The 23,400-nt window shown below is 41.8% G+C and overlaps 1 protein-coding gene across 7 annotated transcripts in view; it reads right to left on the reverse strand.

Annotated features, from left to right (window-relative positions):
- LOC108893043 (nuclear factor 1 B-type) overlaps window positions 1-19,372 on the reverse strand; it is a 66,701-nt gene extending 47,329 nt beyond the window's left edge. The window contains exons 1-2 of one of the 7 annotated variants that reach the window (XM_018690849.2): window positions 18,937-19,372; window positions 14,122-14,653 (exon numbers count right to left, since the gene is read on the reverse strand). In XM_018690849.2, coding sequence (XP_018546365.1) covers window positions 14,122-14,653; window positions 18,937-18,954 — 550 coding nt within the window. In that variant the 5' untranslated portion in view covers window positions 18,955-19,372. Of the gene's footprint in view, window positions 1-14,121; window positions 14,654-14,897; window positions 15,430-17,334; window positions 17,965-18,936 lie in introns of those variants that run through there. The other 6 variants (XM_051075882.1, XM_018690834.2, XM_018690871.2 and 3 more) reach the window with 6 other exon arrangements.
- Between the last annotated feature and the right edge of the window lie 4,028 nt (window positions 19,373-23,400).

Genomic DNA, 23,400 nt, shown 5'->3' on the forward strand with positions numbered 1-23,400 from the left:
TTAAGATGGGATGCAAAACATACAGTAAATTCCTGAATCAAAACATGACAAATGATTGTTAATTTTCACAGTATGATAACCCTCTTGGAAACTAAGAAAAATATTATCAAGTTGTTATTTGTCAGTGGTACTGATGGAAATAACTAAGCGTCTCCATCCGTCAACACACATGCACAGTGAGTGTGTACAGATGCCTTGAGGTTGATCTAGTGGCCTTATTCCTCCTGTGCTCCAGAAGGACAAAGTACAACTAAGAGAGTGAGCGAGAGAGGCAGGGAGAGTGAGAGAGAAAAGAGTAGTGTTCGCTGACCTCATTCTGACAACAAGCCCGGGAAGAGCCTTTCCCTGGAACCGTTTCGCAATACCACTGTTGTTTATACAGGTGGTGGGTGAGTCGAGCGAGATATGCAGAGAGCATGCATTTTGCAACACCTCATTATGAATACTAAACACATGCAGCATGTCAAATCACACAGGCACACACATACACAAGCTCTTTATCCCTGGTCCAAAGAGTGGCTCGAGTTTCATTTTTAGTTGTGACATTTGCAGGGGATGCGTCATTTTGCAGGCTGCAGCCAATTCATCGCTCTCTGTTTGAATTTCAAAGTCAAGTTCCTTTACGCGATCCAAGAGCTGTCAAACACTACTGTCCTCGGGTATCGTCCAGTGAGTGCTCGCCTCCTGGAACGGAGGCCTCTGGTTGGCTCGTATGTTTGGCTGCGGGGCCGTCTCCTGCAACAACATCCACTTGGCCAGAGTTCAGGCCCGTGGAAGGCTACAATAGCCCAAAGGTGGCTGCCCAGACCATTGTTTATGCAACAGCACACTACTGCCAGGTTAAAGGGAAAAGAGCAAGACAGTGGATAAATATGGAGGGCCCCTGCCTGAAACAGAGTCATGCTTTCTTTTAATCTTTCCTGCACAAATACAGTAGTTCGTAAGAGATTTTTTAGAGGTTGTTCGTAACATCACATTGCATATTTAAAGTACTGTCATCTCTTAGTAAAATTCTGCTGCTCTGCAATTACAGTCTGTGTGAATAACACTATTAATAAACATTATATTAATAACTATTAATAAACATTATATTCTTGTAGAGGTTGCACAATTTTTGAGTGAGATAAAATGGAAATCTGGCACCTTAACCAAAGCAATTTAACATTAATGAAATCTTCCTCAAACTAAATAGATTTTATGCTGTTATTTTCTGTAACTGTTGAATACAAATTCATGCATAAGTTAATGTAGCGCCTATCTTATTTTCCCACTACCCAGCGAGGTGAACCAAATTCATTATATCTTAGAGAGAGACAGAGACGTGAAAAAAACAAGGATCCACACAACAGCTGTTTGGTAAACATACCAAAGTAATTGTTCCAAATGCCTTACTTTAACACAGATTAAATGCAATTAGAGGCTGTTTATCTAACCACAACAAGTCTCTCTGCCAAAAGACAAACCCCTGTCATTGTTTCTAGCAGTTCTGCTCAGAGGGATTACAGCTGGGAATAGGATGACTTTTTATTCAAACGTAGCTTCCTTATGTACAGGAAGGAACTTTTATAAACAAAGCGTATGCTCTTTGCATAGGAAGACTTTGGTGATTGGGAAAAAAAACAGTTGGTTGGCTAAGGCAAGGGTCTTCTGAGGTGAATATGAGGAATTTAGGTCAGAGCAGCCGAGACGTTTTAACCAGCTCAAGCCACTGCAGCCTGGGTGGAAATAGCATGGGAGGCCAGGGAGAGGGAAACCAGTGCGTCACAGCTCCCGGCCCAATTCCAGGCCCCCCCGACGCAAACAAGAGCCATAACTTCCCTAATGATCCTAGATCATGTACGCCTCGTACACGTTCCACCAATATGGAGCACTTCCTCCTCACCTCTGACCTCAAAGTGGGTGTCTCTACCTTTAACTGTGCTTAATGTTCAGAATATGTAGGCATGGTACAAGTGTGGAGTATGTGCAAACTCTTACTTGTAGCATGCCTAAAATCTGAAAAAAAATCCTTTCTTAACAAATCTCTTAATATGGCTAATATTTGCCAAATCTTGATAATCTGACACACTCTTGCTTTCATTTTCAGTTGCCCTGTCACACACAATTGTGCTGTGATTCAGGAGTCCAACACCACACACGCTCACATGCACACACACATTGTAAACAGTCTTTATTGAGACGTGAGTGCTTGTATAAACATAGACAAGCCCTATTGAGGGTCCAGGGCTGGGTCGAACAATAAGAGGGGGAAAGTTGCTGGACGTTCCTCACAGACGGTGTGTACAAAATCCAATTATCAGAGCCACGGCATTAACATTCCAGCAGTCTGGCAGGTGACGGCTCCGTCTTTTCAGCCCCCCCCCCTACACCGCCAGCATGGGATAGAGTCGCCCGGCAGCACCTCGACAATACACACACACACATGCAGCCCTCTACAGCCCCCCCTCGCTCCCTTCTAAGATCCCCCAAGTATTGAGACATATATAGAGGGAAGAAGGCAAAGAGTGGGGAGTTAGTTGGGGGAGTGGGGGTCACCAGCGACACTGGTCTTTTCTTCAGGAGATCAGCGCGACCAGCCTAGCAGGCAGTATCAGTCAATGGGGCATTCTTCTCCTCTCTGTCTCTGGGTGAGAATATGTTGATCGCTGATAACATTGCTTTGATTGCCATAATGGGGAAACCACTTTTTGTTTTGAGCGTTTGCCTCTAAACAGTATGTGCTTTGTCAGCCTAGGATGATGTTCATGGCATACAAGATGCCGATTAAAAGGAGGTTTAACGGTAAAACAAAAACAAAGTTGTTGTTGTTGGCCACAAGGCGAGTTGATAATGGATTAAAATAAATTCTGCGCCTACCAGCCCCTCAGCGACAAAAAGCAATTCAACTGACCCTGAGACCAGAACACTACACACTCCAAGTTTAACCCTGCTTCTACTTAAGAAGTTACAACACTGAAAATACTTTTAAAATGCAGACTTTATAGTCGGTGTTGTTTAATTATCACTGCGAACTCCTGTAATAAATATGTACCTTCTTCTAGTGTTACACCCTCTGGTATCAGTCCATCATGCATCATTAACAGTTGTTCTTTTCTTTGCTTTACATACAGTACATATAGTCCTTATCACTATGGGATATGGTGTGTGTGATAGGGTGCATGTGATATACAATGCCTCTGCCTGGTGTCCTGCCCTGTACCCTTGTCAGGTCCTATATATAAATATGTACATACATCTGGCCCCCATCCTGCTCTTTCCATCATGTCATCCTGTCTACATACTGTAAGAGATACACACAGTATGGTACATTATGGTACAGACAAGAGGGATGGAACAAATTATTATTTTCATCATGGATTTATTATTTTGTGACTGATTATTTTCTTAGCCAATAAAATGTCAAAAAAATGGTAAAAAATGCTCATCATAAATGGAGACATCTCCAAATGAGCTGTTTTGTCCGACCACTAGGTTTAAACCCAAACATATTCAGTTTATAAAGATATAGAAATAGAACAATTATATGTGAAAGTTGAAAACTCCAAATGTTTCACATTTTTACTTTGATGATTAATCAATTATTGAAACTAAAATAGCTCTCTGTTAACTGACTGATTGGTTCATCAACTAGTCACATCAGCACTACAGTACAATACACGATCCCTACAGATTCCTGAAGCCCTGTCACCAAACACCCTTGGCAAGGATTAAGTTTAGAGTTTAAAGTGCGTTCATTCCAGGTGCAATGAGTGTGTGTGTGAGTGTATATAAGTTAAAAAGAGGTATGGCAGGGAATGTCAGCAGTCATTATGTGCATATCAGTGTAATGGAATTAATAAATTAGTTTGTGTTTTACATCTTTTGTGCAATTTGACTTTTTTTTTATTACCTTTCCTTAATAAAGTGAGCATGTTTTTAAAAAACGCGTCTCGACATTTTTCATTTTTTCCTCCACTACTAGCACTAACTGCGAACTCTACTTCATCCCCAAACAAAACTATTTTTTTGCTTCTACTTCTCCCCCTCTTCGTGTTTCACTCCACTGTCCTCCTCTGCGGTGACATGTGAGTCAAGTGTCTTGTGGCTTTCTCCACCCTCACCAGAAGGCCTGCGTGCAGTTAATTATTCTTGGACGGCGGATGAAAAAACTGAGTTCTTTCTCTTTTTTTTTTTCATTAGCTCAGCAGCGGTTTCCCATTCATAATAGTTGGCACTGGTTTTGCACTGCCTGCCAGAGATCACACCCCAACCATTTTCATTTTCCTTCATCCATTTGTTTCATTCATGTCATAGATTTGGCAGGGGCCCGCGCCGTTTTCCTGATGGCCACCGACCCTTCAACACCCTTCTTTTGAGTCTCAAACTCCTGACTTTGTGGCTTTGTTTTGTCTCATGAGTGAAGAAAATGTGGAAAAAACAATTCACACTGGTTTGCATCCAAGTGACGTCTTGAAAATTACAGTATTTCGGTTTTGGAATTATCAATCGTAACCTAAAACTGAACTTTAGCTGGACCATGTAAAGCACTGCTGACATACTCTTGGACAGAGAGAAGGACTTCACACATTGAAACCTTTCCTGGGAAAGTGGATGGATATTGTTTGTGTATCTGAGTAGCAGTGCTGGGATAAATCCAAAGTTAAAAAGAACCATTAAGTAAAGAGAGTGGGCTAACAGTCCCCTGCCTTCCTATAGTATATTATCCTATAACATTTGCGGAGGAAGTGAATGCACTGTGTAAAGCACTCTCCCCCACACTTTAAGTGCATTACACAGTGCATTCAGCTATCTGAGGCCCAAAGAAACAGCAGTTTATCATCATACAACTACTGGAAATATGCACAGTGACAGGAAGGCTAGATCACACATACACACATACATTTAAACACAGTGCTCCCGCCCACCCGTTCAGCAACCACAGCTGCAGCTGCGTGCATGTGTTTTAATGCATTCACACAGGCTGAAAACACGTGAGTGCAAATGTGATCATCTGAGTCCAAACGCTCAAATGTACTGTACACACTCTGAGGGCTGCAACCTAATCCCAGTGAACTCCAAAGTGACAAATAAAACCCAGGCTCTTTAGCGTCGGGAACCAGGATTCCCAACATGGAAACAAACAAGGTGGCTACCGTGTCTCCAACCCAAGCAGGCCTTGCGGTGTTCACCAGCTCCCATCTGAATAGAGTTAGAGGTTGGCTAGCAGGAGTGCCGAGGAGAAGAGTCTCCTGGGGCAGTTGGCTCAGCAAGCGGGACCAGAGGATGGCTGCACTGTGGATTAGGGTCCCACAGTGGTCCATTGTTAATTGGGCGCCATGTGTGAAAGCTACAGAGAGATTAGTTTGTACAGCTGCTGCCATTTGTCATAACTGCCCTTAACAAGACACACATGGCAACCCAAGTTACAGCCAGAGGTTTTACAGAAAAAAGGGGAGAAAAAATGTCTAGTGAGCATCTAACAGTTTGTGAAGCAGACCTGCATAAGCAGATAAAGATGTTCCTGGGAAACACCAAACAGGCTCAGCTGGGAACCCATAAGAGATGATGAGTTTGAGCATTACTCATTTAGCCATCTGTAGGTCAACTGGGGTCATTATCATAACTGCTTAAAAAGCTATGTTAAGCCAGCAGAAATCCCAGACCACAGGTTGCAAACAACTCTGTGAAAACAATGAGGGAAGATCAGCTATTACATCACAGCCCTATTGGACAAAGTTCAAATTAAACTGGGTCTGTGTTTTATTAGACAGGCAACACTGGGACACTACAAAGACAACTAGAGGGTTAGTGACTGTTATAGCCTGATAACCTCTTGTTGGCCAAATTTCCTCAGTAATGGAGGCTACACTGTGAGGTTTAAGAGAGGGATGGAGGAGTGGAGTTATTTTTTGGTAAGAATCCGCAGTGTAATTGTGGGTTGTAGGTCTGTGCACATGTTGGAGGCCTAATTACAATCTTGACTTGGTAAATCCGGAGCGAGCTTTTAAAGCGCTCTCGCTTTCCGTTTTTGCCCGACAGACACGAGAGTACTGTTGCGGTTCATACAGTCTAAATGTAGTCTTATGAGATGAAGTGCAGGTGAGTAATAATCGCATGTGTGTGTGCAATAAATGACTTCCTTGTCTCTTGCATGCACATGTATGTGGGCGTATGAGTGTAAACATGTGTCACAATGCGTGCATTTTTGTGTTTGCATAAAAAAAAAATTTGAAGGGTTTTCTAAAAGTCAGTGCAGCTAAACTACCAGCTGCAGCCTTGTGCCAGTGGAGAGAGTGGGCCAATTTGAGAAGAATTCAAGCTATCTGGAGCCAGATCATATAGGCTTTCAGGAGGCACCATGGTAACAAGCCCCGTTCTTCCCCAGTAAAAATAACGGGCTTCATTAACCATCCTGTTAGTGCTGTAGCGGGCTTTAATCACAGAGTCCAGAGAGCACTGGACTAGCTTGTACCTAACATAAGTAGTTGCACAGTGGCCAAACAATTTCTGTATTACTAAACCCATTGAATCCAGTGAAACACTACTACTAGTTAAAAATGGAAATTCACATCTAAATGTTGCAAAAGTCATGGAAAATGGGAAGTGATGTTAATGTTACATATTCAGGGGTTGAGTTTTGTTTTGGAATTTCTGATTTCAGTTGCTGGTTGTGCATGTTATGTTTTCGCCATGGCTAAATTCAATTCTCAAATACTGCACTTCTCAATTTTTCCCTTTATTCACTGTATCAGTTTGCCGTTTTAATGCCTTAATATAAAGAGGCAGCGTGAAAACCAGATCTATCTGTCACAATGGAGGGAGTGCTTCTGTAGAAAATGTGTAACATCTGCTCATTCGGTGGTCCCAAGATATGAGATTTTCATGCTGTTCCAATCAACAAGGTGTCCATATTTCCTCTCCTCCTGCCATTCCCCCTGTATGGCTCACTTTAATCACATACAGCCCCACTGCTCAAAGATGCTGCCTTTCATAAAAGACAGCATGTTTATGTTGGTGCTAAAAATGTAAATGACTTATTTTCCTACCTTACATGTCTTTTCTACTGTTGTATAACTTTTCTTACTGTATGGGTCAATAAAAACAAACTACCATGCTGGGGGTTGTATAGTTTATTACACTGAATATATGGTATCGTCTCCTGATCTGGAGTTGGTTTCTAAATTTGGGAGCTTTTTGAGAAGTGAACCTGACATATGTGAGGGAGGAGTGGAAGCTCTTTGGCTTGCTTTGACAACTCAATGGGGCGCTGATGAATCCGTCCCAAGCAGGCCATTCCCAAGCCCCAGACACCATATCCCCACTCTGACCCGCTGCACCAACATTAGAAAGAAACCCTCTGGGGATTCATCCCCCCACCCCAACCCCACCACTGCCACCCCCCCCGACCCTAAACTGCAACATGCCCACCCAAAAGTACATTTTGCGCAGCGCTGCAATGGCGGGCCTTTCTTTTTCTGTCTCGCTCAGGTCTTGTCGAGCCGTCACAGTGATGGGACGTACTGTACCGCCAGACAAAAGAAGAGACAACCATCACTCTGGGCCACTGATCGGCCCTGTCTGGACTGAAAAGACTTTGATGGGGCAAAGCAGGGTGGGGGGTGCTGCACAGAGAAGTTAGTGTCTCCTGGGCAACCACTCTGATTGTCTGTCCCTGCCCAAAGTTCCCCATCACACCCACCTACTACCCCTTCTCATTTTTTTCTTCCCTTCATTGGTTCTTAACAAGCCTCCTTCCTGGGTAAAGGGGACTGGCTTTTACATGAAAGTCTCAGTCTGGTACTTGAGGCTGCTTTTCTCCTGGTTGACTTGAAAAAGTGCAAGGTCAAAAAAGATCTTCACATGAATTCTTCATCTAACACCTCAGTGTCTCCTGTCTGAACTTTCTTATCCCTCTTTCCACTGCAGATCCCACTGTTTACCATGATCAGTCTAGCAGGCAGATGGGACAGCTCTAAGTTTTTCTAGCAGTTAGGAAGAGAGGGCAACCATTGGATGGAGAAACCCAGGCGGCAGGGAGAGCCTGCTTTGTAAGGCAGGACAGTGAGGTACAGTGTAGTGCCTGGGATAGGGGGTGAATGTACCCATTTGTCTTCATTTGGGAGGACCGGCAGACAGGGTGGGGGTGGGGAATCTATCCGGGAGGAGTGGGAGGTGCCGGTCCTCCAGTCAAGTGGCCTCGGGGGGATTTGAAATGCATTTGGGGTCCTCCCCAAAAGCCTGGGAAAGTGTGGTGAAGCTGAGATCTTAACCATAGACTAATGACACAAACTGCAGTCCTTAACCAAGTGTAGTCACAAGCGCAAAACCCAGTCTCCTGCTGAAATACACAAGAAAAGCCTTTTCAACACAATGCCTGTGCCTCAGAATGCCAAAGAAAGGCTGTGTCTCTTTTTTTGACGGATGCAACAGTGCAAACTGTGACACAAGCAAATTAAACACACTGTAGCAGGGCAAAAGAGAGTTGTAAATTTTGTTGAGAAAGAAAGCATCCACATTTCTCAGTGGCCTCTGCTCCGAGTTGCCTTGTTTCCATGGAGATTTATGTACACATGGCACACAAAAGAGGGCTAAGGAGGTAACACGGCCTGTTTAAGCCTTGAGGTATTTGCTCGAGCAAAACCCCGCTGCTAATAACACAAGCTTCATACTGAGCCAGGCAACCTGGCTGCACTGCACCCAGGTTAGTGTTTGAGAAAGAGCAGGAGGGAAAAGAAGGCAGAGGAAAGTCAGATGGAGATCACAAATAACCAAAGATCAGAGAGAGAGAGAGAATGAAGACATTAAGACAGAGAGAACGTAAGGAAGGAGGGCAAGAAAGAAAGAAAAAAGAAGGAGAGGAAGAAGCAAGGGAGAAAGCAAAGAAAGCAAGAAGTAAGCAAGAAAGAAAGAGCACTGCAAAACATAAATAGCTCCCGGGTTAAGAGAAAAAGGATCGGGAAGACATTTAGTGGGAAGCGGAAATCAATAAGGCAAGCGGTGAAGCTGGGAGGGAGTTCTAAGTGGATTAGATTGAGAGAATGTGTTCGATAGGTTATGGCTCTGAGAGAGAGGTAGCCAGACACCGCAGGCTCTATTGCATACTAATAAGGGAGCCAGAATGGAAGCTAAGCACAGGGTTGTGCAGTTCACTCTGAAGAGTTTTTCTATATGGCTCTAGAGTCATCGGTTAAGGTTTTTCCCAGGATTTGTATTTTACAGTCTTGCTAGATTTGTTCTGAATGTACACTGTTAAAATTCATGTCCAGGAATAAAATTCCACTCAACTTACAAAAGAACTGTTCGTGAGTCTTTTCCAGTATCATCTCACTGGACAAACTTAAAATTAAAAGGAGATGAATAACTTGACTTAACCCCCCCCCCCCCCCCCCCCCCCAAAAAAAAAAAAGAAAAACAGTAGTGTCCTTAATGCTGTCTGCTTACAACAAGTTTTGTTTCACACTTCTGGCACAAACCCAGCCACCCTTTCTCTGGCCAAGTGCCTGGGCCTGGGACAGCTGTCATGGTCGGAGTCTTGAGCTTGAGAGAAAGCCAGGGAGTGAGAAAAGAAAAGAGACTGAGAGAGAGAAGGAGTGAGAGAGTCATTTGGCCGGGCTGTGTGCCGCAGGGGTGATTCCTGATGGCAGAGGAGGATAAGGGGATGCAGGGAGGGAGGGATAGATGTTGTGCTTAGTCACAGACCTCCACTGTGACCCAGAAGGTCAGGCCTCCGCACTGGCCGCCTGACCAAAGCCTCCGAGGCAGCCGGGTGGAAAACAAGATGCAAACAGCTACCCCACGCGGCGTGGTAAGCAGGCGATGGCCGGTCTTGAAGATAGGGACGAGCCAGGCTACCCAGGCTGAGGGATTGGAGAGGAGGGTGAGGAGGTGTGGGAGGTGGGGGGGAGTCACTGGTGCCTACTCCCCCTCACTTAGGCCAGTGAACCAAGGGACCACCAGCCAGACCAGGAGTGGCGGGGGAGTGGAGAAAAACAGTTGCCAAGAGACCACCGGTGATACTGCGACCGCCGCGGTTTGACCCCGATTGAGCAGGTCAACAAGGGGGGCTTATGAGCAGCTCCCTCGCCTCCTCCCCTGACCAACAACTGCCCCCCACCCCACAGGCAAAAACTCTTTCCCCTCCACGTGCCCTGGGCCTACAACGGCACGTTTTCACTGATCTGATTTGCTCAATTAAACTTCAGAGGACACCCTGCCACATCTCTTTGCAAAGGTCATGACCCAGGGGCCAAAGGTTAAGTCTGGCGCTCGTAAAACAGGGTCTCCATTGACACGGCAGCGTGTATACAGAGGTAATCCATCCATTTCCACAAACTATCATGACGGTGTGAAAAAAAAGTTACGTTACTGAGGGGGTGGGGGGTAGTCAAGGTAATGATGTTTTATGGCTGTGTTAACTTCCAGCACCAGAGTAATGGGAAAGCTGCTTGACCTTGACTTCTTTTCTCCCATTGGACTACCTCAGCAATCCCTGTCTGCCACTGGTTATGAGGTAATCCACTTTCCTTCCAAAACGCTACAAATTCTTTGTAATAATTTCTATTTTCTACTTCCATTCCCACTTTATTCCACTTAAGCTACATCTTGTTGCATTCATTTAAACTTGAGGCTGTTTAGGAAAACGTACAGCAGATAATTTCCATAGCATGTTCCATGATTCTTCCAAATTTGTTAGCTGGGTTACTCTTGTATTTTAATCACAAATCTTTTTAAAATCATTTATTTTATATTTTATTAATTGCATGAATGTGTGATGAGAGCATTCAGTGAAAACAATAACTACACTCCTACATTTGTTGAGGAAGTAGTGATGAGCAGCTTCAACCAAATACAAACGAGACCTACAGTTTTCTAACATGTCCTAACATGATGATTATCTACGTGCCTCGTTACAACTATTCCATCAATCTGTCAAACTGGATATGCAAAATATGAATCCAGGTGGGGAGAGGCAATGATTCGAAAAAAAGGAAAGAAAGAAAATGAATTGCACATCTTGTTTTATCAGATAAACAGAAACCAGTGCAGTACAACAGCAGTGTGTGTGTGTGTGTGTGTGTGAGAAGCCAGGGCCCTGTATTGAACACAGCCTGGCAGTTGGCACAATGGATGCCACAACCCCCACTCCCAGCCCCCAGCCTACTTCCCAGCGGGCATTCATCTGGGCATGCACATGGGTGCTACAGCCCTGCCTGGCTAAATGCGTCTGTGCCCCAGAACAAGGGGGCTGAGTGCCCTCTCTAAATTCACCCAGCACACTCGCTGCCAACCCGCCGACCTTTCTCAGGCAGCGACCCACCAGAATCAACAACAAATACGATCCAAACTTCTTGATTTTTGCCACTAAAAATAACGAGAAAGAAATTGAGTAAATAACGGCAGGAGGATATTTTATGTTATCCAAGCACACAAAACAGCAGAAGTAAGCCACTGCCAGATAGCAGGGAGAATGATATCAAAAGGACAGTCCGGACCAATTTTTTCTAGCAGTTCGCACGTATACCAGATTCTGTTTTAGACAGAGCTGTTTGCTAGTTTCTTTGTGTTTGATTGTATGTTTGTTTGTTTCGTGCAGTTGCAGCAGAACAAAGGCAGCGGCTTCCATTCTGCCACTGTCAAAAAACTTTCCAATGTGCCCACTGCATTGCGGATGCCAACCAACGAATCAAAGGCATGCTGCAAGCAGACAAAGAGGGTTTGATGCCAACCTCCGAACCTCTAACAACCATTACTGGTGATTTGCCTGCCTCCCTGGCACAGTGCAAAACAAAATGGCGCCATGCCGCACGCTACCACAATATGGCTGCATTGTCTGGAGATGGGCACTGCTTGGTAACTTGAAGAAAAGAAAAAGACGCCGTAGCTTGCAAAAACGAAAAAGAGAAGGAAAAAAAAAGCATCGCCGTCTCTGTGATGCCGGTAAAAGAATGCTATTTTGCATTTGCCAAAGTTTCAACAACAAAAATTTTGAGGACAGCGGTAAATAATCGCTCTGATCTGCAATGCGATGTTGAATCAGACTGAATTTATTCATCGACAAAAGGGAACAGTATGTTCACCATCTTTCAAACACTAAAATTTATTTTCCTGCCAATAAATTGCTCTCCCTCCACAGCAAATGTATTTTCTTAAAATAATAGCTGGGGAAGTACTATCCACAATGTAAAATACAAGCGCTAACTTACCATTTATATGTTGTATATAATGAAAAAAAAACAGCACTAAAGAACCATTCTCAAGTTGGTACTGAACAGTTAAAAATGCAGCAGATGCAAACTAGAGAAGCGGTGGCATCCTACAAAAGACACAAAAGAGGGTCTGATGCCAACCCCGGTGCCAGTGGCAACCATTATTGTCTCTGTGCTGTGCCTTCTGCTTTCCCTGGCACTTATCAAACACAAAATGGCGCTCAAGGTTTGATGATAATGAGCTAGCTATACTACCATTTCTCCCTCAACAGCAAAGTATTGGTGGTTATTCGGTGTTGCTGCAATAGATTTAATAGAGGGGAATTTCAACAGGGAATACTATAAGGGGGATTCCTATGGTGAAAATAGATAGAGGGTGGAAGTTCAAAACTGTGAGAGACATGAATTACTGAAAATGAATTATATACTGTAACAGTCCTGTTTTACAGCAGACACAACAATTCATTTTGAAAGTGTTGGTGAAGGTGTTTAAGGTGCCTTCAATTCTAAAAAAACAACCAATCGATTTGATGTCTAAAGAATTAAAAAGTAGAACTGATTAGGAAAATTACATCATCTATCTAAACAATATTTTCTGCAGAGTTTGTGCAGTGTCTCTCTTTAATTACTGTTCCCTTTCTCCTTAAACTTAGTGTGGATTACATCAGATTCTAAAGTGGTGTTTCTGTTGTCAAATAGCGAGTGAAACATACGTGACACATTTTGGCTTAAATTGTCAATGAATTGGACATCATCTCAAATGTTTCAGTAAATGCCATTGTTTTATGGGTGTGAAGCATTCTTTTGATTGTATATCAATATGAAAATTAAATTATTATAATTCAGTTCTGAAAGATTTTTTTACCCAGCTGTTCAAAAAATGTCAAATGTCAAAACCTATCCCAGTACCTGGCAACAATTTTTTAAACCTCTTATTTCACACTGTCCTGGAAAAAAAAACAGGGGGGAAAAAAGCACGATCCAGTTTTCACAAAGGCTTTCATCTAAAAGAAACCAGCTTTTCAGGAATTAAGAAAGGACACAGGTTTCCATTTCAGCACGAACACGATCACACATTATAAGCACATCTTATGTATGCTTTAAAACAACTGAAATTTACTGCAAATGTTAACAAGGCCTGATGGTTACTCACACTTTGACTGCTGAGCTGTGATGTGACTTTCTGGGCAATATGTTTATTAATACGTTTACTGTATGTAGAGTAGGTATTACCTTTTTATAATGAAGGTAACCTTATTTTAAAACAAAATTATTCTGATGTGATTTTTGTTCAACAATGAAACAGATTTAAAAATACAGTGCTGCATTATATAAATAGGGACTATGGGGATGAAGGCTGTAATTTTGTTAACACAGTAAGGACAACCTCAGTTTAAAAAACTATGAGGTTAATTTACAGAGTCTGTGTTACTGGCAGATAGAAAAATATCCTGCTGGTTCATTTTAATTTAACCAGCCTATACTGAAACTTTCCACATACGTCACTATTTAATATCCAGGTGTACAGTGTGTGTGCAGTTGTACAAGCCTGTGTGTGTATAAGATAATACACACCCAGTCCAAATTATATTAACTGAATTATTACTGAGTGATAGTAGGAGCTGCTCCTGGAGTACAGCAGAGACATATTTAAAACATGTTCTACATAGAGTATTGACTATTGTCTTTTTCTTTAGTAATGAACATAATAAATATACTTTGAATATACATATAAAAATATATGTTGCATACATAAAGCACTGACTATTCTTATGTTTATTTGTCTTGGAAATGTAGTGCTGATTTCAGCCGGTCTCCACGAGGCTGCCAAAAAGTAACACATGTGACCCTTGACCTTGCCAAGCCATCATTCACACATGCGCTTTAACTCACACATAAAGTGAAACAAACACACACAGTATGAGCTTGAACCTACCTTGGTCCTGGACATAGTATGCTAGAAACAAGTCCAGCTCCTTGACCGATACTGTTATGTGGTGTGGCTGGACACAAAGTGCTGGGTTGGTGCAATGTGGAGACTTGACAAGGCGCTCGCCATCTGTACTTTCCAGAGGGATGCCTTTGAAGAGGATGACCATCACCAGGTCCAGACGCCAAACTTTGTCGGCCTGCCGCAAACAGTCAATCCGGCGGATCTTGCCCTTCTGGTCCGGGTTGGATAGCACACAGCACGGGTGCTTCTTGCCCGTCACGCTGAGGACAAAGTCCTCCCGGTACTCCTGCCGAATGTCCTTACGCAGCTTGGCCAGCAGCCTGGATGCCCATTTCTGCTTAACCTCAGGCTTCTCGCTCAGAAGCTCGTCCTTCACCGCACGCTCCTCGTCCTTGGACATCCGCTTCTCGTGCTTCTTGAAGTACTTGCGTTTTCTGGCCTGGAGGTTGAACCACGTGTAGGCAATGGCACGGACGTGAGGAAGAAGTGCCTCGATGAAGGGATGAAATTCATCCTGGAGCATCCAAGGGACACAGTGAGGAGAGAGGGAAAAGAGAGGGAGAGACATGTAATCAGAAACTCATGTCATCAAACATGAAGAAGAAATACAGGGTTTAGATGGCTACTAATCTGAGGCAGAAGGGAAGTCAGACCACAAATAAACAATTTCTCATAATCAGTCACATAATATCTTATTGGCACTTTCAACAGCTTTAAGATGAGAAGTTTCTCCTCACATAGCAAACACTGGTTTTTACCATTCTAGATGTGTCTGGACGTACTGCAGGTATGACAAGGAAATTCCACTGTTTATATCAACTGCCAGCACTACAATAGCACCAAGCCCAGTGACTGAATGCACTCGTGTCTCCGCTCTCATTTCCCGAGCATGCTCTGAGTGGGACTCCTGTGCTGCTGCTACAGAGAGCATGCGCCCCTTGCAGTTGCAATTCTCTTATCAAACTATTCACATTCCAACGTGAGCCTATCCCATGTTCACGAAGGATGGAGGATAAGCTGTAGGACCAAGTGGGGTGCAGTCACTAAATAGGGAGTTAATTCCCACTCTCCAGGCGCATGCAAAGAGCATCATACACAAGCTGAACGTACAAAATGCATTAAAACACAAGCAGAGGAGAAAGGCATTATTTCAAACAGCGCAATCCTTTTAAAGGTATTCGGAAAGATAGCAAGGACTCATCTAAAGGTCCATGCCGAACATTTCTAGTGTTGAGGTTAAGACATGGAATGACACTTGCCCAGCTTCATTCCAAAAACCTGAGACAATGATATTAAAATCCTGGCCTACTTTTAAAACGATTTCCGCTTTTAATTAAAAAAAGGAAAAAAAGTTTTCCTGAAATGTATTTTTCTTCTAAATTATCAGATATTCATATCAATATTAGTGGGAATATTTTCAAGACTTTTTTTAATATGGGTTGTTGGTTGTTGTGTGTCTGCATTGAGCTGCAGTACACTTTATACCCCACTATCTTTGATTCTAAACTGAAAAATTATAAACTATATGAATCAAAAGAGAAAACTTTTGTAATCCGCATTTGACAGAATTTCTCTTGATCCTTACAACAACAACCAAAAAAAAAAAAAACTAAATACCAACATTTCTACAGCAGCCCAGCAGTTCGCTGGCCTACAGGCTTTAACATCAATAACACTTCAGTAATTCTAAAACAAATTATAATAATCTCTTAATGCTTGTTCTCTGTAGGTGAAGGAATGTACAGGATGGTGTAGATGATTTAGGAGTCGTCAGAAATTACAGCAGCTGCGGGGGAGAGGTGGGAAACGTTAACTTATCTTAGTTTTAGGTCATTAAAATGTCAAATTTAATAATTATAAGCAGCCTCTTTTGGGCAGGCTTTTGAAGAGTTAAACCACATATTGTTCTTTTTGTAGACAGCCAGGCAAGCAGACTATGGGAAACCACAGAAATTCACTCCCTATCTTGTGAGTGCCGCTGGTGCTCCACTGAGAAGCCACATTTCTGGTCTGCAATTTTGGGCCAATAAAATTCAGTACTAATGTCAAATTATGATCATTTAACATACAGCACGAATAAACATTTTATTCTCTGCAGATTAAAGTTTTGAAATGTGTTATATTTACTATGAATACCATGGATGTTATACCTGTGCAAAACTGTTTAAAGGGGTTAAAAAAATAATTCAGAACTCCTTTTAATGTCATCTCCTCACTATAAAGTTGCCAATTAAACTGACAAAAGTAGGCAGTAAATGCTTCTAAATGTGATCTGCAGCAACTGTTTCTGAAATCCTTTTCACTTCTGGTTTCCTGTTCAAAAACACTTTAAATATTCCGTTAATTTTTTTCAACCAGTCTAAAGCCAACTGCTGTAAAGATAAATGACTTGGCCAGGGCCTATGCAGTGCACTTCAGCTGGGGCCATAAAAGTACAATCCTCTTAAGTACAAACTAAACCACATCTCAGTCAATCACTTACTTATGCCAAGTAAAATATAAACAGTAAAACTGAGTCAGCCAAAACAGTCAGCTACTCTGTCCAACGCTGAATCAACCTTATCATGCGTTCTTGATCTTCTACGGTGAAAGTGGCTTTATCTCCTTCCAACTTCACTTCCCTAAAATATAGGGGTTTTAGTCTAAATAAAAATATACACGTGGAAAAAAAAAATAAACACAACTCAAGTCAGGCCGGGAAGTGTGTGTGAGGTTATCAGAGGACGCAAACAACCTAATTAAAGCTGAGAGATACCTGCGCTAATGACACAGGATTATCAAGATCATCAAGTCTTAGACTGCGATCTTAAAAATCATCTTTACGCACAACTTTACGCACACAAAGAGCGCAGAAAGACTGGCATTTCACTTACTTTTTAATTATCTAAAGGACTATTAAATAATTTTTCGTTTAGACTTTCGTTGGAATCGAAGATCTCAAAAGTAAAAATCACTACAATTACGGCACAAGCGCCCTGACTGTGGATTAACAACATACATTTTGGTTAATTTCAACGCTGTATTTTCACTTAAAAGGCAAAACTACAGTATTAGAAAGAGTTATCAAAGTATTTCCCCACGCAGAGATGAAACTGTGCAATCCTGCCGCACACACAGAACTTTCTATTTTCTACAATATATTACAAATACGCAAATCAGAGCGATTAAATGTGTATAAAAAAAAGACACAAATACCTGAGTAAGACAAATTGGAGAGTACATGACGAGACGGCTACACAGAAAGTGAATGTACTTGGACTGATTCCTCTGATCACTTTATCGCGCCATTCCTGGACCGACGTGCACCATGCAAGACTGTGGAGCAGCTATCCGCGTAAAACAAAAAAGGGAGATTATCCAAGAACATCCATGAATTTTCGCGATCCAAAGATTGTCGTCTCCGCAGAGAAATTGAGATTTTATGCAGGAGATTTTTTTTAAAGCTGACATGCACAGTAAACACTAGCAGATTCTACTCGTGGAGCCGGTGCTGCTGCCTCTGCTGCTGCTGCGTACTCCTCTACTACACTGGGCTCTTTGCGCGTCTCGGTGCAGTGTAATCTCGTTCATAAAAGCATTGTGTTGAGCTTCAGAGGGCGCCGAGTGTGTGATGTTCACCCCTGCTTTAACCAAACTTGATATGAAATCGACCGGTGCACCTTCGGTCCTGCGCGATTCCAGCAAATCAGACCCAACTTTTTTTTCTCTTTTTTTTCACCCACGTAATTACACAGTCACACTCCTCCTCCAAACACACAGCCCCTATCTACCATCCAGCACCTTCTTCTTCACCTCGGCTATCTTAAAACACCACCGTACAATCATTTACCCTCCCCCCACCCACCCCCACCCCAAAACACTCCAAGCAGAATTATTTTAAGAGCCTCAGGGACTTTGGACCCCAGCCTCGGTCACATAGACGCGGAAAAGGAAGATTTCCCTCCTTTACCCCCGAGTTCCCTGTCAACAACATGCGCTTCGTCTTTTTTCCAGTTGAGACAATTCAACGGAGTGTCTGCGTGTGTTCACAGTTAAAACAAAACAGTCGGTCTTTATAGTTTCTCAGTCACATAATGACAGGGAGGGAAAAAAAGCTTTTTTCGCCTTTACATTTTCTGAAAAAGTTCCTGAAATAAATTCAGGTAAGATGAATACTATCTAAGATAGAAGATAAGGCACATTTTGTGAAAATTATAACGTATTTTTAAAATACAGTGTCTTTTGAAAAACGCCACCTGAAGCTAATAATTCACTAATTGCGTAGTTTACTGCAGAATTAGCTTGTACAAATAGGTAAAATTACACCTAGCTTAAAACTTTGGCACGCTATAAGTAAATGTTGTTTTAAAAAAATTAAATGCCCTTTTATATCAGAATAACCCTGCTCTACCTGAACCTGAATACGTGTTTTAATAAGCTACAAAACATTCATGACTAAGCTAGGTGCGTATTGTAGCCTTAATTCTGAAAGGACTGGAAGTTAAACATTGTTACTTTGTGGCTGCAGTGTGTGTGTGTGTGTGTATGTGTGTGTGTGTCCTACAGAGCTGTCAACGGTCCACATAGAGTTCATTTGCCAAATTAAGGGGAATGGGATGTTAACATAGGCTGCCGGAGAATCTGTGCCAAGTTTAGTACAATTTTGGCCCGACCGTGCCAGTGTTGTGGTCCGTGTTAAGTTAACCCACTTCTCCACATTTCTCAATCGTCGCGAGGACAGGACAGTGTTACAAAAAATGGTATCACAAAGACCGTTATCACAACATTTGAAAGCAATAATAATCCATGTTCACGTACCATTGCACTGTACTGCATGGATTAATAGGGAATCCTGGAGTCTGGTTGAAACACACAAGCCGGTAGCTTCACATTTCTCACGTTCAACTTTGTGCTTTGGAGGGTTTTCTCTTGCAGTGCTCGCAAAGAAAAAAAAAAGTCAACACCGGAAGACAATTCTTGGCAGATAGCGGTGAAAAGAAGTTAGGAGCACCTCGCGTTTTTTTCTCTTTTTTTCTTGTCTTCCTTCCTCTTCGAATCTTACTTTTTTGGATCGTTTTTTGGGGTTGTTCAGTGAAGTTGAACGTGATCCAGAAGAGGCTGAGTTTTCGGCACTGGGTTGGTCTCCGCCTTCACTTTCACTGTCTGACTGACTGCCGCCCTCGGGCTCTCAGCAGTGACTGTCAAGTACGACAAACTTCACACAACTTCACATCCGGTACGACTTTTCTAAATAAAAGCCTTATTGCTCGTTGACTCGGTGAGACATTTTAATTCAAAGTAGCGAGAAAAATATGTGTAATAAATTGAAAAACGTATACATTTATTCATAAATATTCATTTTTATACTGTCCAATTAAACCGTGTACCTTAGACATATCAAAATTTCATTTTTAGCTTAGTTGCATTTTTCTGTGTGATAACAGCATGGGCTTTCAGACAGTTTTTTTTTTAAGCAAAAGTACGTGAGAACTGTCTGAACCCACAAAAGAGGGGAAATGATTACATTCTTCAGTCTAAGTAGAATTCTTAAAATCACAAAAAAAGAGACCGCATAGCTATATGGTTTTTACTGTACAGCATTTTGCAAGCTTAATGTTTTTGTTTTGTAACGTCATGTCCCAGCGTGGCTACTGTAAACTGTGTTATTAAGTGCTTTCTATTGTTATAACTTTTTAAAATTGTGCAAATTCCAAAATACACTATTTTTAACCCCCCGGACATGACAAATTGGACCTCTTATTTTGAATTTTCCCAACCAATTATCCTGGGTATCTTCTAGTTGTTTCTCAGTAACTTGACACAGCTCAGTTTTGTAATGGTGTTTGCATTCTTCCCTCTCATTGGCCAGCAGCAGTGGCCCCGGGACTCTGTACCCTGGGCCCCTCATTTCCGTTCCTCTGACGTGCTGTTTGGGGCTTGACAGAGCCGGGCAGTCAGTGCTGAATAGCGATGCAGTCAGTGACTGATGTTGGAAACCACGACACTGCAGTAATTACGGTTCTATTAAATACAGTAAGGTAAATTAGATTATTATTATTATTGTTATTATTATTAATATTATTACTTGCAGTGGCAGTGGTAGCAAAGAGCTCCGAAACTTGTTCAGATTTCCACATGAGCCTTATCATGTTAGGTGAAAAAGGCATTTAAAAAAAAGTCATTACTGTTTTTTTGTTTGTTTGTTTGTTTGTTTGTTTTTTGTTTGTTTGTTTTGTAAAAAGGATCCCTATATTATCTCTACATTATGTTGCTAATTTTACTCTTACTCAGTCAAATATTAATTAGCAGCAAAAAAAATGCATTGAAAGCACTAGCATAGTTGTCATTATAGTACTCCAATATATCAGAGCTTTTATGGTACAGTCATAGCAGCAATGGTGAGTAATGATGTTAATAGTAACAGTCATAGTGGTAGTACTGCACTGTAGTAGTAACGGTGACTGATAGGGTGTTTAAAAAGGATAACCTTGTACTGAATAACCATTCAGTGGATTTCCATTACTGTATGCTAGCATAGCAACAACAGAAAATGTGTGTGTATGATTTACATGGGTGGTCTGACAGCAGGTTTTGTTGCTCCTTCACTGTGATCATGACATTAATACAATATCCCTATACTGAAAAATGCCATTGTCTACATGTGGGTTCAGTATCTGTATAAAATGTGCACAGTCATCACTTGTGATAGAATAATTAAGCTAAGAGCAGTTGTAGTCCAAGTGATTCCAAAATGCTAATCAATGATTGTTTCAAGGATAAGTTCAGTCTGGTAGGGTTGGTGTCAGTTCTTTGCATGGCAGCCTTGAGGCAAAGCTATTCGCCTGGTTGAGGCTGAATAGATCTTGTCCTTCTGACTATTAAGCCTTTAAAACACTCCTTTAGACCCCTATTCAATGGAAATTTTAAGCACACTCAATAAATTTTGGAGTATTTTGTTCTACGCTCAGGTCACATTATCTAGAATGTTTTACTCTTGGATTTAGTTGCTTCCTGCATCTTGATTGTTAATGTGATTTGGGTGATATCCTGAAAGGCTAGATCATTATCACATACACTGACTACATAGTCTCTCTGCTTCCATTTAACTAACATTATTTCATACTGGTCTAATGATGTTCATGGCATGAGCCCTGACAGATTCATCCCTCTAAATATGGATCTACCGCCCCCATGTGGTTACAAATGCAACTGCTAGTTGCCTGTCTGGGACCCACTGGTGAATTTCAGCTGTCCCAGTAAGACATGACAGTGAGACAGTGAGCTAACATGCATAACACCATTAGTCCATTAGGTGGCAATATACCAGTGTTGTTACTGTAGTGACCACCTGTGTCATTTGGTTAAAATCTAGGACCATTTATTATGTTAGTATGTTTGACATTTGACCTCATGAACCAAAGCGACTGGTCAGAAAGTATATGATTTTAATATGGTGACAGTACAACTGCAAGGCTACTGCCACTAATTGAAGAGCAAAATAAATAATTAAAAAATAGGTAGTGGTAGGTAATAAATAGGTAGTGTGTGATGCCATTTCCCACTATTGCACCATTTCCTACTGGCTTCTCGTAACGGCTGTATCTTTTCATAACAAGACAGCAGATCAGCTAGTCTCTGCTAAATCCCCCAGTATTAAAACCTTTAATATGAACTTTTAATTAACTGCTATTTCTGACCACAGTGTTCTTCACATCATGTTCTGTCCACTGCTTGATGAAATTGCTTCTTAAAATCCCCCCCTGAATTCTTGAAAGCTCTAAGATATGTCTTTATATGTCTATATATATTCTTTAAAATAGCATCAGTTAAATGCATAAAGTATAAACACAAGTAGCGCAAGCACATTTAAAACATGTACAAATAATTAATATCACTAGAATAAAATTCACACATTGTTTCCAGGTAGACACTGGCAGAAAACATGACTGAAAACAGGACAAAATACAGCAGCATGGCCTGAGCAGAAGGGGTCATTTCTTTCAGCTCATTTGCATTGAGACAGACAAACAAACCTCAACTCAAACCGTGGCAATGGAGCCCAATAAAAGCGCGCCTGTAGTCAGACAAGTAAATAAATATTCAGAAAGAAATGTCAGCCCGTGTTGCCTCTTCAGCATGGGAAAGGCGCGGGTTGGACAAGGGCTCTTTGTTCGACACTATCAAATTAACACTGCAGAGGGTGCACAGAGAGGTGCACTTGAAGAACACTCTTATACTGAAGGCATACTATACTTCCTTTGGATATTCATCTCGCTAACAAAATTAAATGATTCTTTAAAGCCATCTCAATCACCCCTCACGCTCAAATTTCTCAAGTCTTTGTAGTCAAATTGAAGTATAACTGGGTTTAAAACAGTTTGATTATCAAAGTTACAGCTGCTGGCCCTGAGGAATTAATGTGCCATGGATGCCCTTTAAAATACTCCTAACAATAAAAACTAAAAAATATCACTTAGCACATAACAAGCTAATTAGTGCAGTAGTCAAAATCTTTCATTATGAAAACTTTTCCACAGTATGTGGTCAGTCTTGACCTGAGCATGGACAGATAAAAACACAAACCAAAGTTCCAAAAGCAATAAAAAGTGATGGGACATCAGGTAAATTTAATTTTGAGAGGGTTGTCAGAGGAATATGATATTTAGGTGAATCAGAAAGGGTTCCAGCTCCAAACCAGCCATTATTTAGGACATATTTTTCTAAATTATCTCATAAGTCTGCAGCTGTGGCACCACAAAATTTTAGACTTAGACTTGTATTAGATTTATATTATTAGGTTATTACAAAAATACACAATTCTGAAGTTGGTTTTGCTTGATTCTGATGTTCACAATAAACTAAGAAGAGAGAGACATAACAAAAGGGCTCCACTTACCATCCACCACGTCCTGGCTGACATGTCATAACAAAGCTGCCATTTAATGGACCTCTCTGTCAGTTTCCCAGCCATCACTGTGCTGCTGGCTCTCAGCGGATGCAGCCCCGGTGGAAGATACGACACCTAATCAAAGGGGCATCAGTAGAGGCATGCTGTATCACATGAAGGCCGGTCCTCTACAACACTGCATTATGGGAAAAAAAAAAAAAAAAAAATCAGCGACAGCTTGACCAGTGACTTGAACCTGACTGTGGTAATTACAAAAGCCATGACCCTGCAACCCTCACCATCCCCCTCCTTCACTAACCTCCTCCCCCTGCCCCCCCCTCCTCCTTCCCCTCTCTTCCTCTCTGCTTACACTTGTTCTACAAAGTGATGGAAGT

Source organism: Lates calcarifer, linkage group LG15 (assembly GCF_001640805.2).
Source record: "Lates calcarifer isolate ASB-BC8 linkage group LG15, TLL_Latcal_v3, whole genome shotgun sequence".
NCBI classification, from domain to species: domain Eukaryota; kingdom Metazoa; phylum Chordata; class Actinopteri; family Centropomidae; genus Lates; species Lates calcarifer.